The 17879-nt window shown below is 41.0% G+C and overlaps 1 protein-coding gene across 1 annotated transcript in view; it reads right to left on the reverse strand.

The window, feature by feature from the left end:
* The window catches only part of LOC121317614 (snake venom 5'-nucleotidase-like), a 41520-nt gene extending 26230 nt beyond the window's left edge, over positions 1-15290 (reverse strand). The window contains exons 1-3 of the mRNA XM_041253733.1: positions 14737-15290; positions 7219-7441; positions 847-1035 (exon numbers count right to left, since the gene is read on the reverse strand). Of these exons, the coding sequence (XP_041109667.1) occupies positions 847-1035; positions 7219-7441; positions 14737-15072 (748 nt within the window). The 5' untranslated portion in view covers positions 15073-15290. The remainder of the gene's footprint in view (positions 1-846; positions 1036-7218; positions 7442-14736) is intronic.
* Positions 15291-17879: the final 2589 nt, after the last annotated feature.

Consider the following 17879-nt stretch of genomic DNA (forward strand, 5'->3'; position numbering starts at 1 on the left):
TACATTCCCAGCAATGCATTCTGCAAACTGAGCTTTAAACATACATTCCCAGCAATGCATTCTGCAAGCTGAGCTTTAAACATACACTCCCAGCAATGCAGACTGCAAGCTGAACTTCAAACATACATTCCCAGCAATGCATTCTGCAAGCTGAGCTTTAAACATACATTCCCAGCAATGCATTCTGCAAGCTGAGCTTTAAACATACACTCCCAGCAATGCAGACTGCAAGCTGAACTTCAAACACAATATACATGTCAGTGGTTTTGAGCTTAGCACCTGGTTAGTACTGCAAGCATAACAAAGCCCAGGATAACATGTGCAGTAATTGTCAGTGTATTGCTCTGCATCAGGGTTCTGCTTTATGCTTCAAGGTTTTTGCTTTGGAATCCAGGTGGTCGTTTCAGCTTCTCTGAAGCCTAAAGCCTGTATAATATTCAAACCCAGAAGGGCACGATGGCATCTTAGAAATCGTTTGCCATGTGAGGATCGCTTCACACACCACCCACAGCAGCTGTTCCAAGCAATATGCTCAGTATTCTATTCTTTTAATGAGAGTATTGTTTTTTTCTGTATGGATGATAGTGTTGGGGAATATAAAAGATAACTTGTATCGGGAGCCATCATTAATTTAAAATGTTTTACTTGTTGCCGACTTCTTGTTTTGAAATTTTGTGGAAAGTTAATAACACAGCATAGCCTTCCAGCTTTAAAGATCTATATATTTTGTATAGTCCTAAATGTGTTGACCTACAGTAGTGCTGCCAGCCTTGAATGATGATGAAAATAACATCATAATGACACAAACATTGAGTGGAGGACAAGAGAAGAGTAAATGGAATGTACCTGTGTAAAGGAATGTGTTTGAGTGTCCACCAATAACAACATCCACACCACTCACTTTCTTTGCAATTAGTTTATCGGTTTCAAATCCAGAATGGCCCAATGCAATGATCTTGTTTATTCCCAGCGTTTTTAACTTGTCTACCTCAAGCTGTAAGGCTTGGACCTCATCTTGAAACACTACATTCGGTCCTGCAAAGAAAAGAAAAAAAAAATGAAATGAGAAATATTACATTCACCAGTTATGAAAACAAAATATTAACTAAATGCACTATGAATACAAGTATAAATGTGCTCTTTTAAATGTAGAAATGTGTCACTATCACCTACAAAGGGCTTTGCAAACCTCTATTTGCTTTTATCATTGTGACTTAGATGCAGAACTACACTTACATGAAGTGTAAAATGCATACCAGTTACTCTCCTTCTCTCAAATGTCAGCATTAGACATGTTAGAAAGCCCACCTCATTGTAATAAGTTGTTGTAACTTGCTCGCTTCGTTCGTAATCTCACATAAGTGAGCTGCCGTGGTTCGAGCCGGTGACACGAGGTTTAGTTTCAGTTTACGTCTGTCGTGGTTGATATTAAGACGGCGTTTTTCTCTCTACCGTTTTGCCATTCACCTATGCTACCTTTTTGATTATTGCTATGTGTAAATGCTCAAAGACCACAGCCTAAATAAATCAGTATAACTGGGAAAGTCTGTTTCCGTGTTCTCTAATTGGAACACACACCCGTACCTTGAGCCAATTCAGAGCACCAGATTCCCAGGATACCCCATCTCCTTTATATGGTCCTTCGAGCCGGATTCTGAGTACCAACCAAGGTATGGAACCTACACATACAGATAACCAGGCCCAATCTGCACACCACCGTGCTTCACAGAGAGAACGACACCCTCCAGCGTACCTGGATGACTATGTGGTTGCAACTCTCCCTCATCAGGGACAAACCCAAACCACACAACTGGCTCCCCCCTCCCAAGGTTTACACAGTGAGTGAACACGGAACTCATCTCAGAGGAGCACCAGCTTCAGATCAACATACTCATCAGTAGGCAGATTTCCCTCTAATGTTCTCTCAGAGCTACAAAACAGCCCTGCTCGAAGAGAGAGTGAAGCAGATGGAGCTCGAGGAGTTGCAGCGGCAATATGAAGAGGACCTACAGGCCGACACTGAATGTCAACGACTCCACACACAAGCTAGAGAGGCTCAACAGCGTCAGGAGGAAACCCATCGAGCCCGAGAGTCATTAACCAGACAACTGGAACGACGACTACAGCTAAAGAAGAAAGAGAACGAGCCAGAGATAGCCAAGCTTGTCACATCTCTCCTTAAAAAGAAAACAGAGCACACGGATGGCATCAGAGCCTCATCATCTCCATCAGATGACGAAAGGGCAGACCCTATGCCATTAACCCCCAGGTTATTGTTACCTTACAGCAGCAGACCTCTACCACAGATGCCACATAGAGACATCCGTCCTGCAACTCCACCAGCTTCCCTAGCCCCTCCTCTGACGTCCGTGGTCCCGCCTCCTGTGCGTCATGTAGCTCCTCCTCCAGCTGACCTGCCTGATAATCTAGCACCTGTGAGCTATCATCCCGCTCCTACTCTTGCTACACCATACCAGGCACCATGCCCTTTACCATATCCAGTTCATCCATCGCAGTATTACCAACCTGATGCAGCCGCCACTTACCCTGATCAAGCAGCATTATACACCATTCCAGCCTGGATGCCGTCCAACCCAGATCACACAGACAGCCGATATGAATCTATTCATCGCCTCATCCTACGGCATCCCAAAGTCGATGTTGCCCAATTTTGACAGTGGTAGAGAGAGCGACTTTGCATTACTTAAGATGGCCCTCGACAACCTGTTAAATAGTCACCGGCACCTGAACGAGCAGTATAAGTATCAAGTGCTCCTTGGACACCTGAAACTACCCAGTGCACTCCAGCTCGCCAAAGCATACATGCACGATCCGAGGCCGTACACCATGGCCATGCAAGCTCTACAGGACAAGTACGGCCAACCCCGACAGCTCGTCTAGAGTGAACTAGGCGCCATTCTGAATGCTCAAGCTCTCAAGTTCGGAGACTCCGAAGCATTTGATGCCTTTGCCCTGTCTATCCAATCACTAGTAGGCATGCTTAAGACCCTGGAAGGACAGAACGGCTATGAACTAGATGTGGATCCCATGTTGACCGACTATTAAGCAAGATGCCCGCCGCCCAGCTACAGTGATGGATTTGTGGAACACTGCTTGAACCGAGGTATTCTTCGGACAGGCACAGACCAAACCTACACCCTACCTGACTTGGGGTCCTGGCTATAGATGAAATCCCAGGCGAAGCGCATAGCAGGCAGAGCTGCAGCTCTCTACAATCATGAAGCTCCCAAGCTGGTAAAGAAAGAACAACGTGCTTTCAATAAACCAAAGGAGAAATCTACTGCGTTTTTCCTCACTGCCAGCGATGACCAAAGCTCTAAAGGATGGTCTCCACAACCCATGTCCTTAAACAAACCTAAGCCATACTGTCCTCACTGCGACAACAAAGACCATTTTCTGAACACTTGCCCAGAGTTCAAGAAACTGAACACAGGACAGATTGTGAAGTAGATAATAGACGGACAGCAGTGTTGGAAGTGTGGACGATCTCATAAGCCCGATGCTTGCACCCTCAAGCGACCCTGCAACACCTGTAAAGAGCAACATCTGACAGTACTGCATGATGCAGTCCAGCAGGCCCAGAATAGTGTGCTCATGGTAACTGCTCCCACTACAAAAGTGTATTTAGACAGACCGAACAGGTCCCCAAAAGTGATGCTGAAGGTCGTGAAAGTCCTACTTCACAATGGAATCCGAGCACTAGAGACGTATGCTGTACTCGACGACGGCTCAGAGCGAAGCACCATCTTGCCACAAGCTGTACAACACCTGAACCTCACATCAGAGCCTGAAACGATCATCCTGAAGACCGTTCGCCAAGACGTAGTACAGCTCCATGGTGCTTCCGTTACTTTTCACGTACCCTCCCTACCGAAACCTTCAGAGACGTATCATATAAGTCAGGCATTCACATCCGATAACCTGGGTCTCTCCGAACACTCCTATCCAGTGACTACTCTCCAAAGGCGATATAAACACCTCCGCAACTTACCATTACCTCCTGTGGACCGTGCACAACCTCTGCTGCTTATCGGTTCCGTCATGCCTCACCTTCTGACACCTATAGAGCTGGTGCATTTGGGCCTGCCAGGCGGACCCACTGCGGTCCACACTAAGCTTGGCTGGTCTCTTCAAGGCCCTATCAGCATTGACCAAATTCCTAACCCCGAGCAACGATGTCTGTTCACAACAACGGTCTCATCGACCACGGAGCTCTTCAAGAACGTTGAGCGCCTCTGGCAGATCGACATGCTTCCCTATATGAGCGAGAAGTATGTAACCCGCTCGAAGCAGGATCAGCAAGCCATAACCCTACTTCAGACATCCAAGGTCAGGGTCAATGTTGATGATATACAGAGATACGCTACACCGCTGCTTCATCGAGCCAACGCCACAATCCTCCGAGCCCCTATGGAAGCAGTGTTGCCATGCCTCCGAAACACAGAGCGGAGACTCGTCAAAGACCCAGACCGAGTCAAGGTGTACTGTCAGGAGATCCAACAGCTAGAGAAGATGGGCTATGTAGCAGTGGTACCACCTGAGGTAGCTAAAGCAACCCCAGAATCCTGGTATATACCTCACCATATGGTAAGGCACAATGGCAAAGACAGAATAGTCTTTAATTGCTCTTTCCAGTATAATGGGCAGTCCCTCAACAACCTTCTCCTCCCTGGACCGACCTTAGGTCCATCCCAGCTAGGCGTCCTCATTCGATTCCGTCAGTATCCTGTAGCTGTGAATGGTGACATCAAAGGCATGTTCCACCAGATATGTCTTTTGCCAGCCGACAAACCAGTACTGCGCTTCATCTGGCGAAATATGCAGAGAACTGAGGTGCCAAACATTTATGAGTGGCAGGTCCTGCCATTCGGCACAACATGCAGCCCTTGCTGCGCCATCTACGCCCTGCAGCGGCACATCCAGGATAAAGGGGAACCTAACAGCAACCTTGTTAAGTGTATCGAGCAGTCATTTTATGTCGATAACTGCCTTCTGGAGCTAAGGACCTTGTCGATGGTCTGCGCCAGTTGCTCCAAACCGGAGGCTTTGGTATATGCCAGTGGGCCAGCAATGTACCGGCCGTCATCGAGCATCTTCCACCCGAAGCCAGATCGGAGAGCAGTGAGCTGTGGCTTTCCCAAACCAGCATGGACTTTCAGGAGCCAACCCTGGGATTACGTTGGGACTGCCTCCGAGACTCCCTGAGGTACAAACATAGACCGGTGGAGAGTGCCGAACCCACGAAGAGGAACATCTACAAGGTACTTGCCTGTCAATACAACCCACTAGGCTACATTGTACCATTTACAACACGAGCTAAAGTTCTTGTTCAGAACCTTTGGAAGGAGCAGATCAGCTGGGATGACCTGATCCAGCCGCAGAGCCTGCGAGACAGATGGTTTGCCTGGAAACAGGAGATTCCTGACCTGCTCCAGATGGAACTCCCCAGATGTTATGCTCCAGCGTCTGCGGACACACCAACATCAATCAGAGATCTCCACATATTCTGTGACAGTTCTGAGAGAGCATACGGGTCCGTTGCTTACTTACGTACAGAAGACGCCCAGAAGGAAGTCCATGTCTCCTTCGTACTGGCCAGATCTCAAGTAGCGCCAAAGAAGCAACTCTCTATGCCTCGATTGGAGCTGAGTGCTGCTCTCCCTGGTGCTCAGCTAGTCAGTGTCCTTCAAGCTGAAATGACCTTACCCATCAGAAAGGTCATCCTTTGGTCTGATTCCACTACAGTTCTCCACTGGATCAAGTCAGAATCTTGCCGCTACAAGGTTTTCGTTGGCACACGCGTAGCTGAGATTCAGAACCTTACCGACATGAGCAACTGGACATATGTAGATACTGCGAACAACCCAGCGGATGATATCACATGGGGCAAGACCTTGAAGAAGCTGTCTCAACCCCATCGTTGGCACCAAGGCCCTGAGTTCCTGCATCACAATGAAGATCATTGGCCAACTAGCTCGTCGGCTTATCCGGAACCAGAGGACAACGAACTTAAGAAATCAGCCTTCTGAGGACACGTGACTGTTAATCCCTGTCCTCAGCTCCCTGATGTCAACATGTTCTCCACATGGAAGGACCTCATGCAGGCAACAACACGATCCCTACATGGGGCAGCCGATCTAAGCTCTAGCTCGCCTATTGGAGCAGCTGACTACATCAAAGCAGAGAATCTCCTTCTAAAGCAGGCACAATCAGAGTCATTCCCGGATGAGGTCACAGCTCTCATGTCTGAGCGATCCCTACCAACCAACAGTCGTTTGGGCTGCTTATCTCCTGAGTACGATAGGGAGACAGGACTCCTCAGAGTCGGAGGGAGACTGCGTAGAGCTGAGCAGCTAAAGTCGGATTCTATCCACCCGATTGTATTGGATCCCAAACATTCTATGACTAAGCTAATCATTCAGGACTTCGATGAGACACTCCTTCATCCTGGACCAGAGAGAGTGCTGGCTGAACTGCGTCACCGGTTTTGGATCCTGTGGGGGAGGGAAGCAATCAAGAGCTATCAGAGCACCTGCATGCAGTGCCAGACATGGCGTGCCAATCCTTCTGTGCCTAAGATGGCAGACTTGCCACCAGCTCGCCTGCGCCTTTATAAGCCACCCTTTCACTCAACCAGTGTGGATTGCTTCGGGCCCTTTACTGTGAAGATTGGACGTCGAACGGAGAAGCGATGGGGGATAGTCTATAAATGTATGGCTACTAGATATGTACACTTAGACCTCCTAGAGTTTACAACAAGTACAGCATAAACCAGTCTACGGTGTTGCAGATGAAACTACAGACGGGAGAGATGAAAGTGTCCTGAACATTGTATTAATTTGTAATTTTATGAAAATTGTATATTTTTGTAATAATGCCTCTTGCTTTCGACTAGTCTGTATATTGTAATGCAAGTAAAAAGCTTTTTTTTCAAAACACCTTTATTTGTTGACTGACCGACAGTACATTGTTACTAGTGGACTGCTTTAAGAAAGATTTTTCATAAAAACTACAGTATTCAATAGATTTTTTATGTAAAAATGTTATTTATGTTCAAATTACACTGTTAATTCTTAATAAATTGGAAAAAAAAATGAACTGGCCATTTTGAAAAACGGAAAATCTGGGCAGCCCTACTAATTGTGTGCTGCTAGCTGTTCATCGACTATGTACAGTGTCATGGGAATGCATGTCTACCTGGCGTGGACAGGATTGGTGTTTCCTTTGTCGTGTAGCCGACCACAGCCACTTTCTCAGAGCCCAATGTAAAGATTTTATAGGGCAGGACTAATCCACTTATTTTGTCAGCCAGTTCCTTTTCTGGTTTCATATTAGCACTCAGTACTGAGCAGTTCACTTTCTGAAGAAAAGGGCTGATTAATCCTTCCATTCCCTTGTCAAATTCATGATTCCCTAAGGCCTGGGGAGAAAAAAAAAACAATGATAAAGATCGGATTCAGCAATGCCAAAAAAAATAGGAAAAATAGTAAATAAAACAGTTTAATACTGGAAAGAGATCAAACACATATTGGTCTATGGTCTAGCATGGTTTGCAAACATCAGCATTCGCGCTAGGCCGCGCCATTGCGCCAACGCCCCCCTGAAATAAAAAATGTCCTGCTGAATTTCTCTTAACGTGCCTGTGTGCCCCCCTTCCCAGACCAGACGCAATACCAATACACAGTAAATTAATGCATTCTGTATTAACATGACATGTCTGACGACAGGCTAATCTTTTTTACTTATTTGTTTACGCTTGTGTTTTCATAATTAAACTCCCGTGCTTTTTATTCTCCAGTCCAGTAGATTGCGCGCACACCCTCCCTGGTTACAGTCAGTTTCACAGTAAAGCCTGGACGACAACAAAAGGCTTGTTAACAACATGGCCCGGCGCAAATATCACCTTGTATCCCTGTTACACCCGACCATTACTTCTAGAAGAATAAGTAATCAGCTTCGGCAGTGACTGTTGAAATGTAGACTATTATATTTGTGCTTTAAAATACTGTGAAATTCATCCGCTCTAAACTATCTATTTACTAGACAAAATATCTGTCTGACGTTTGGAGATATGGTAAGTGAATGGGAAAAATGTGTACTTCTGCGTATCACAGTACAGTTTATAGACAAGGTGCTGTAGATTTGTGAAACAAAAACCACATCATTGATTAAAAAAAACAACAACAAAAAAAAAAAAAATTTGTAGCCCACGGTAACGTTATAAAGTATGTTGAATTTGTCTTTTCAATGACAAAAAATGCTAAAATTCGCCAGTAGGCCTATAACGGCATGAGAGTATATATATATATATATATATATATATATATATATATATATATACCTCTAGTTATATATATTCTAAAGCACTAAAAGGATGTCCTGAAGCCTTTTTCAACACGGATGTTATAAAGAACGTAAAGGAATCGGTGGTGTAAAAAACGAAAATATTACATTTATATCAGTATGGATGCAGTTACCGTTTGATGGTAACAAAAAATTTTAATTCGTTACATTTCATCGTACATACCATTATGTGCAGTCATAATTAACGCTCATAATGATTAAAATATGTTAAATTATAGCAAATCCACAAAACCAACGAAATTGTATATTTGACATTTTATTTTTAGTGTTCTGTGTTACACGGGCCATCGTTTAACCTTAAAAAAAATACCTGAAGCGGATATAAGCGTTTATCATATCAACAGCATCAAAATGTGTTGTAAAAATACAGCAAAAAATGTTTTGAAAACTGTCCAAAATATTTACGTGGGGGCTAAGAATGAAAAATGTCAAAAGAACAAAAATGCAATTTTTGATAAGGAAATTGTCAAAATAAAGGGGCAGCTGGAAGGTAAGAATTTACCAGTTAGGCCAATGGCATTTAAATACTATTACTATTAAACTGTATCTGCTGGTAATGTGGTTTCTTCAAATGCAGCGGTTTTCAAACTGAAGCTTGAATTGGCCTCCCCAGTGCAGTAGCATGCACAACTTTTGAATTAATTTCGTTTATTTAATTATTTTTAACTTTTATATATTTATTGGAGTTAATTAGTTCATTCTTTTCTGTTGAGTCCCGCTGGCATAACCCTGTTCAGTCTATTTATCCATTTACTTTCTTTTATTCTTTTATATGTCGCATTGTCTAATTTTAGCTGTTCTAATACTACGAACTTTACATCATTTATGTCATGTCCTTGACTGGTGAAGTGCTGTACTATTGGTTCATTCATTTTTTTTTTATTTCTAATTAATGGTGGTTCTGAATTCTTTTATATAAAGTTGTTCCTGTCTCTCCAACATATTTTATTTCATCAAATTTTTCACAGGCTATTCCATAAACAACATTGCTATTTTTACAGTAGATATTAGTTTTTAGTGGATATGTGGTGTTCTTATGTTTAATTATATTTTTACTTTTGTCCATGTATTTACAAACTTTACATGTACTAGTGCAAGTATTTGTAGAACCTATTCTGTAAATTATTCTTTTATGTTTACTATGTAGTAAAATATCACCTAAATTAACTTCTCTTTTGAATGCTACAACTGGGGCCTTAAGAAATCCTTTTTTTCAATTTTTCTGAATTATGTAGAATCCGCAAATGTTTCCAAACTATCTTAGAAATATTGGGCAATAATCCAGAAGATCATCTCTTTTTAGTTTATCCACGTTTCAACTCAGTTTCTATAATTCTTTCTTTGTATCCTCTTTTTTAATACATTTCTTTGTTTTACACAGTCACTTTCTCTTGAGCATATTATTTGTATTCTCATTCCTAGCCCCTTTGGGATTCCCCTTTTAGTGTGTAGTGGATGTGCAGAGGACATGTGTAAATACTGGTGCATGTCAGTAGGTTTACAGAAGAGGTCAGTCTCAATTGAACCTTCTTCAAGTTTTACTACGGTAGCTAAAAATTATATTTCTTTTCTTGTCCATCGAAAGTCCACCTTAATATTAATGTGTATTACATTTGCCATTTTATGAAACTGGAAAATAGATTCTTCTCCATGTGTCCAAACCCCAAAATATCACCTACAAACCGAATGTATTCTAAAGGTCCTCTTTCTGATTTTCTAAGTAATTGTTCTTCCCATTTCCCCATGTATGTACTGGCAAAATGCATTCCTAATTTAGATCATATTACTGTACCATTGTTTTGTTTGTAATTATTATCAACACATGTAAAATAATTGTTTTCTAAAACTACATTGATCATGTTCAGCACCTCTGCTGATGGTATTGATTTATCATGATTGTCTATTATCTGGTGCTTTTTGACAAGTATCTAAAATTTCTTTATGAGGGACACTTGGGTAAAAGGATTTTACATCCATGCAAAATAAAACTGAATTCTCTGGAAGGTTGTGCTTTAGTGGGGGGGTTGGAGCTGGGCTTCTAAGCTTTCCAACGATATCACCCCTTTCAGTCTAGCTGCTACAATGACGGAGCAATAAACTCAAAACCTAGGACTATATAAAGAAGGATAGGACAGTCAATCAGTCAGTCAATCTATTTATGCAATTCGATGCTTGAGAAAACATTTTGCCCATAAGTTAAATGCATTGGGAGTGCACTGTTAAAGTGCTCTAAGGGCTCCAGAAATGGCTCCACTGTTTACCAACTCCGTCCACTTGTGACATAATTTTCCTATCGTTCTTTATATAGTCCTAGCTCAACACAAAACCTAAGCTGTGAACGATGTCACATGATGAGAGGCTTAACTTAAAGGCAGTCGTAGTTCCGGTTTGGAGTACCACATACAAACACTAAATATGTCTTTGGAAAGCCCCGAGTCTGTAGGTGGCTTTTATGGTGCCTGAGTAATATGTGCTTAACCTTCGGTGTGCTGGCACCCCAAAATGAATGGGGCTGAGTTTTAAGAGTTAAAGCAAAAGTCACCGCTTGCAAAACACCTAGATAGATTTAATATCTTTTTTTTTTTCAAAAACTGTTATCTTATACTACAGTGTACTGAGTTTCTATAGTGCTTAAAGATAGCAGCTGAGAATCAAGTATGAGAGAATAAAGTCTTGCGGCAGAACTACTCAGAATGTGGCTCATAGTGCTTCCGTCACTGACACCCACTTCCTTAGAGATTGTTGTAGCATTTCAGGCATTCTAAATTGGGTGGAAAATACAGTAGCTTGGTGTCTTAAAATATCTCTGCAGGATTTACCCGCACTGAAAGTTGCAGATATGCAGGAGAAACTTGGAAAATGCGCGATTCCTGCGCTTCAATAATCACTCCTGTTTTCGAGTTGTGGCAGTTAAGCACAAGCAGAAGTCGTATATCTTGGTTTTACATGACAGACTTGTGGTTTGCAATAAAAACGAGGAAACAGCACACCTCTATCTGGTTGAGTCAGTGTGGTGTGGAATTGTCTACGTGCAGAGATGCATGGGTTAATGTTAGGTTCAAGCTACATGCAAGGTCAAGGCAACACTAGGCAGTAGATCTGAAAAGCCTTACATTAAACACAGGAAAATAAAAGACTGTCCAGAGACAGAGTTTCAATGATTTCTCACTTCTTTACCATTTAAAAGTATTACTAGTTCTATAAAACCTTACAGAATACAGAACCAACACAATGAATTAAAAAAAGGCCCTTGCTGCTCATATCACTTATGTGGTTAGTGACAAATGCAGATCCTGTCAGGTTATTGTAGTTACAAAACGCAAACTGAAAGTATATCTGGCCTACTAGATACAGTAACAAGAATTGTGAGAAAAACACATCTCTAACCAACTTCTAGATACAGGTTCCTCCAATATACCACTGCTGCTGGGGGTATGCCTCCCCAGTATGGGCAGGGCTGTAGTCGAGCAATCGGCATGCTAACCCCCTTTCACATGGGAGCGCTTGGAGCAAACAATCCTCTCGTGGTTCTGGCACGTCCCTTTTGTGCTATAGGTCATTAGATCATTTTGCATGGAAGGCCTTGGTTACAAGGGTGTGCGGTTCTTTGATGGACTCACATTCAGTTAAAAAGTTTTTGCCCATTGACGATGGGAATCATGACAAAATATGTCTGATTCAGTCAGCATTCTCTCATACGTGATTCTCGGCCTCTATCTTCAAGCATTATAGAAGCACACTCGGTACACTGCAGTATAAGTAAACAGTCTTTGTGGAAAAAAAATGGTATTAAGTCTACCTAGGTGTTGTTTTGCAAGCAGTGACTTTCGATTTAACTCTTAAAACTCAGCCCCATTCATTTTGGGGCGCTAGCGCATCGAAGGTTTGCACATATTACTCAGACACAGTAAAAGCCACCTATCATGGTTTGTTTAAAAGTAAAGACTCTGGGCTTTCCAAAGATGTATTCATTGTGTGTATGCTGCACACCTAGCCAGAACTATGATTGGCTGAAGTTAAGCCTCTCATCACAGCTTAGGTTTCGTTGTGAGTCTATTGCTCTGTCATTGTAGCAGTTAGACTGAAAGGGGTGGTATTGTTGGAAAGATTAGCTCAGCTTAATCACCCTACAACGCTATGACAACTCTGCTTTCTTGCTCTCCCCAGTTCACAAAGAAGTTGTCAGAAACAAAACAAAAACAAAAAAAACAAAAAAACATTTGTAAAAAAATAAAGTATTTTGTGTTTTTAAGCTAATCATGGGTGCAATCAAATTATGTATTAAAATAACAATTAAAACAAACAACAAAAAGACGGTGTGTTAAAGCGTGTTTGAAACTAAAACAATAACTAAGTGGTTTACAATAAAATAACTGGGAAAAACACAATCCAGGGTTGTTTTCGTATTAAATTATTTGATAACATTTTTAAAAAACATTATTCTCACCGATGTATTAAAACATTACGCTTTTGTTTCTTGGACATTCACCAGCGTCTGCACGTTTAACAAACCAAAAAAGTTACCGTGAAAAGTTTACGTAGCCCAATGTATGGATATTTAGGGTATGTACACTTTTGACGAAAACTTAATCATAAAACGTAGATATTTATAAATACTCCCCAATATAAACAGTTAATAAATTCAAATCTTCAGGACAATTGTGTCTCAAGCCGTTGTTCTCTTTTTGTGACGCTGCAATGGCACTGCAGCTTCTTCCTATTCAGATTCTGTGGGGGAGAAGCCGAGCGCAGTCCCGTTCTCAAGTCGGTGAGGTTACAGTGCCTTACGGACGCACCTATGCTGGCACTGAGCCTCGTCTTTAGTTTGACGTTTTTCGAATGGGTGAGAGTCGGCCGTTTGAGTTTACATTGCAGAACAAAGGCCTGAGACGCCCCTAAGCTGTCCTAAAAAGGCCAATGTAAGAGTACCATCTATTACCTAATGGTGAACATTTATTTACTGTTTACTATTGTTATTACTTCACTTCTTCAGATAATGAGTCCTCTGCTGTTGCTTCTACCTTTTCTTAAGGTTCCTGTTTAAATGCTTGTTGTTCACCCTGGTCCACTGTATTTATGTATGTACGCATGCCGCACAAAGTGGGGTGTAGCCCCCTCAATTTCTTGTTCTGCCCCTCACCTCCCCTCCACCGCATCATGGAAGGTCAGGCGCCGCGGTCATGGCAAATTTGCCATGCCATCGCCACAGACGTTCTTTCATTGCTTAACTTGCAGGAAATTAGATGTCCATTTTAATTTAATAGTTTTAATAACATTAAAATTAATAGCATGCAGTTTTAATTACATATATTTACTTTGTATTTGTATTATTAAATGGCAATCAGAAATTGTATGCTTGTAAGTGGTCACCGCCCACATCACCCCCATACGCACATCATGAGCGCCCTGTGGCGCACTCCCCCCTCCCCCCCAGATTTGGACATTGTCTTATCTGGCCCTCCAGGTTCATTACAATTGAGACACATTTTAATATGCAGCGGCGGACTATCTGCAGCTTAGTTCATTGCAATTGGTATTAACTTTTTGTACTAGTTTAGTACCGTCCTCCATACTAACCACGGGATCATCCTCACTTAAAACGCTCCTTTTAGTTTATTGATATTGAGCCACAGAGATGAAGGGGTGAACTATAGAGTGATGCTATAGAGTCACCTGCAGTACAAACTGATTTGCCATTAACCAACTCAGAACCTTGATATCACATCGATAACCGTTGAGCCATTCTGCACTGGTAGTGAATCAGTAACATTGCGCAACATTTTTATATGGAGAACACAATGCTGAAAAAAGAACAACATAGAATTGTACTCACAGTGAGAAAAGGCACTACATCAAGTTAAAACAAACAAACAAAAAAACACAATGGTTACAATTGCATCATTCAACACTGTAAAACAACCAAACAATGCAGCTGTATCTGGAATAGTGGGTATTGTATTCTGAACACTGCATTTACTGTCTAGGCACAAGGTCCCACTAGTCTAATGTCTAAAACATGTTTTACATGACTTCACTATCCTGCACAGGTGTATCTATACTGACAGAAAGAATGGGCATTACATCAAAATCCTTTGCGTATTTAAAATAATAATAATAATAATAATATTAATAATAATAAAATAATAATAATAATAATAATAATAATAATAATAATAATAATAATAATAATAATAATATTAATAATAATAATAATACAATGGACAAAAACAACATTAATATTACTACTACGACTAATAATAATAACCAGTATTTGATACAATGCCGCTGAGTATGTGTAATGTGCTGTCAATTAATAAATATGCATTTAAATGTATGAGATGTTTTTCTTACCATGGCATCATACTTCAGCCAATTCATGAAATGAGCCGCTTCGTCTCCCTTGTAGTAGTTGAACCAGACCGTTCCTTGATATTGATCCCCCGCATCCAGAAGTAAAACGTTGCTTTCTGTTTTTCGGATTCTGTTTATTTGTGTTAACCTTCTTGCGACTCCGGCGTAGCAAGGTCCGCCTGGATCACACTTCCCCGAGTACACGCTAGTTTCTTCTACCCTGGCATGGACGTCGTTGGTGTGGAGAAGAGTGACATCAAAACATGCAGCAAAATAGCTTGTGAAGAGAAGCTCCAGCAGCAGTACGAGACGCACTTTCTCTACCGACAACCCCATGTTCAGCTGAAGCTTTCAAAGTGGAAACTAACAGTATGTTTATAGTCCAAGGGCGTAGCTAGGAATGAAAGTTTGGGTGGCCCCTATCTTCGGATGGACGGGCAAGTGCCAAAGGTTTGACGTCACAGGACATAGTTTACATTTACAAACATGATTTAAATCAATTAAAACTCCCCCAGGTTTGAGCAGAGCAGAGTAGCAAAGGCAGAAAATGTATGGTGCCGAGTGAAGCAAGGCAATCATTATTTTGCAGTTTATGCGTACAACAACTGTTACACACTACAAATACAAAGCACATACGGTATGCATACAACCTACAGAAACAAACACACGAGAAGGGGTTGAAACAATTTGAGTGCCGGGACACTAAAGTTGGAAGTGTCTGAGTGGCCTGCGGTGTCCTAGGACACTGTCATAAGTGTAGAAACCGGCTGTTCTCGGTGTGCCGAACATTGTGAATTGTGTTTTATTGTAGCCTATTTCAATTAATCAATTTCAATCGGTTCATAAAACGTTTTTTGAGATAACAAAGGTGGTATTTTGTTGGGTCACTGACATTTAATTTCCATTTCTACACTATGCGAGTGTTCTGTATCCGCACATTATTACTGCGTGAGTGTCCTGCAATTGATGTTGTGTAAACCACGGCTTCCCGTAGGCGAGGTGATTGCATAGCGGAGGCTAGGATCGAACCGGCACCTGCAGCACCGAAACACAGCGCAGATAATCATTGCCGCTTTGCTAGGAGCGTAGCAGGCTTCTCGCCTGCCTCATCTACAACCCAGATCCCGTGCACGTTACAATATTAATGTACGAGTGGTCTGTTATTATTATTATTATTATTATTATTATTATTATTATTATTATTATTATTATTATTATTATTATTATTATTACACCGTGAGTGTCCTGCATTGAATAACATTATACATCATGAGTGTCCTGCATCACTATGTAAGACAATTTTTGTTCCTGGGTAGTAAGTGTTATTTCCTAATTGCTTATGCCTCAAAAGTATAGAAAATGGCTATTATTCCCCACAAACTTTGCTTTTGTGACCAGAACAGTGATATTTTGAAATATCACTATTTCCAATGAGAAAACGGGAGCTTTTGTGTCTTTTCGTTCACATAAAGTCAGAAAAAAAACAACATATGAATCCAAATTAACATGTATTTATACTAAAGTAATACAAAAATGACTACAAAAGATTTAGAAGTGAGTAGTTTTTCGAGATTTACAATTATACTGTAAATTTACGGTATAATCGTAATTCTCAAAACTACTCACTTTTAAATCTTTTGTAGTCATTTTCTATGGAGAGCCAATGCAGGCGTACGAAATGTTGCTGTTTTTTCGCCATGTTAAAAAAAATGCCGGTGGTTTGTTTACTGTACTGTATTACTGTGTCTTGATAATATTTTATGTTGTAATGTTATGTATTTCTAAAGTAACCGGTGTTACCAGACTGTTAAATGATTTAATCAATACGCTTCTTCTGTGCTCAGAAAATAGCATTTTTCATAATAAGTACGTATTGTTGTTGTATAATGTTGTCCAATGCAGGACACTCACGGTGTATAATGTTATGCTATAATGTTTACCAAATCTTAAAGACAACCATACTAGGATCTTGTGTGGCAATTTTTGGTTCAATGGGACTAGCAATTTGGGAGAAAAAGATCTTTGTATTTGATGTCATGTTTGTGATTATGACATCTGTACTATGCGATTGTGACGTTATGCAGCATGGCCACCATACCACACAACCTAGCAGCTTCTTACCAACACCAGTTAATCTTGGACTATCCCTCAACAAGTTCACCAACTTTCAGCACTGCAAAAATTGGTTTTTGTAAGAGACATTTTTACATTTAGGCAAAATGTTTTTTTTCAATCCAATATAGTGGCCAAACCATGTAACCTATGACATATGTTCAATTAACATTTACCAACTTCCCATAAGCATCTGCCATTCTACCAAATTTCGCCACTTTTCAAGCAACTTTTGGCAGAAAAAAGAAGAAGAAAAAGAAGAAGAAGAAGAAGAAGAAGAAGAAGAAGAAGAAGAAGAAGAAGAAGAAGAAGAAGAAGAAGAATCCCAGCAATAACAATAGGCTTTCCAGCCCTATGGGCCTAGAAGCCTAATAATAAAGCAAACTAAATGTGGAGGCAGAAGACCTTTTTTTTTTTTTTTTTACTTCCACTGCTAGTTTAAAAAATGATTTGGAGGGCAGTTTAATCTTTGAAAGGAGAGCCATTCCGACTGGTCAATCACGGCTCACTTGTTTCCTGCCAGTTGCTCCAGACTCCACATGGCGTTCGCCCCCGCTCACAGCAGGACAAGCACGAGCGCAGCTACAGTGTATTATTATTATTATTATTATTATTATTATTGGGGATTTAAGAATAACTATTTTTGGTGATTATGGGGACCATTGTGTGTGTGTGTGTGGGTGTGTGTGGGGGGGGGGCAATTATGATATGTGTCGTTAAGTTTTAATTAAGTACACCATGCGGGTAGAAATGTGTTCTATTCCTGATATGTAAGCTATAGTGCCTAATTGATTTATTAATAATTTTTATATTCAGTCAAATCTATAGGCTATATAGTATACGCTGTATAAAAAGTAGGTTGTCTGCTTGCACATTTAATAATAAAAATGATATTACATATAAAATACAGGAAAGGATGTTATGTAGTCTACAGACAATCTTAATACTGTACAATGGGCCAAAAAAATTGCACTGAGCTAAGCAACTATTAAAATACAAGAACTGTAAATTCAGCAGTGAAATAATACTGT

This window comes from Polyodon spathula, chromosome 6 (genome assembly GCF_017654505.1).
Source record: "Polyodon spathula isolate WHYD16114869_AA chromosome 6, ASM1765450v1, whole genome shotgun sequence".
Lineage (NCBI taxonomy): Eukaryota > Metazoa > Chordata > Actinopteri > Acipenseriformes > Polyodontidae > Polyodon > Polyodon spathula.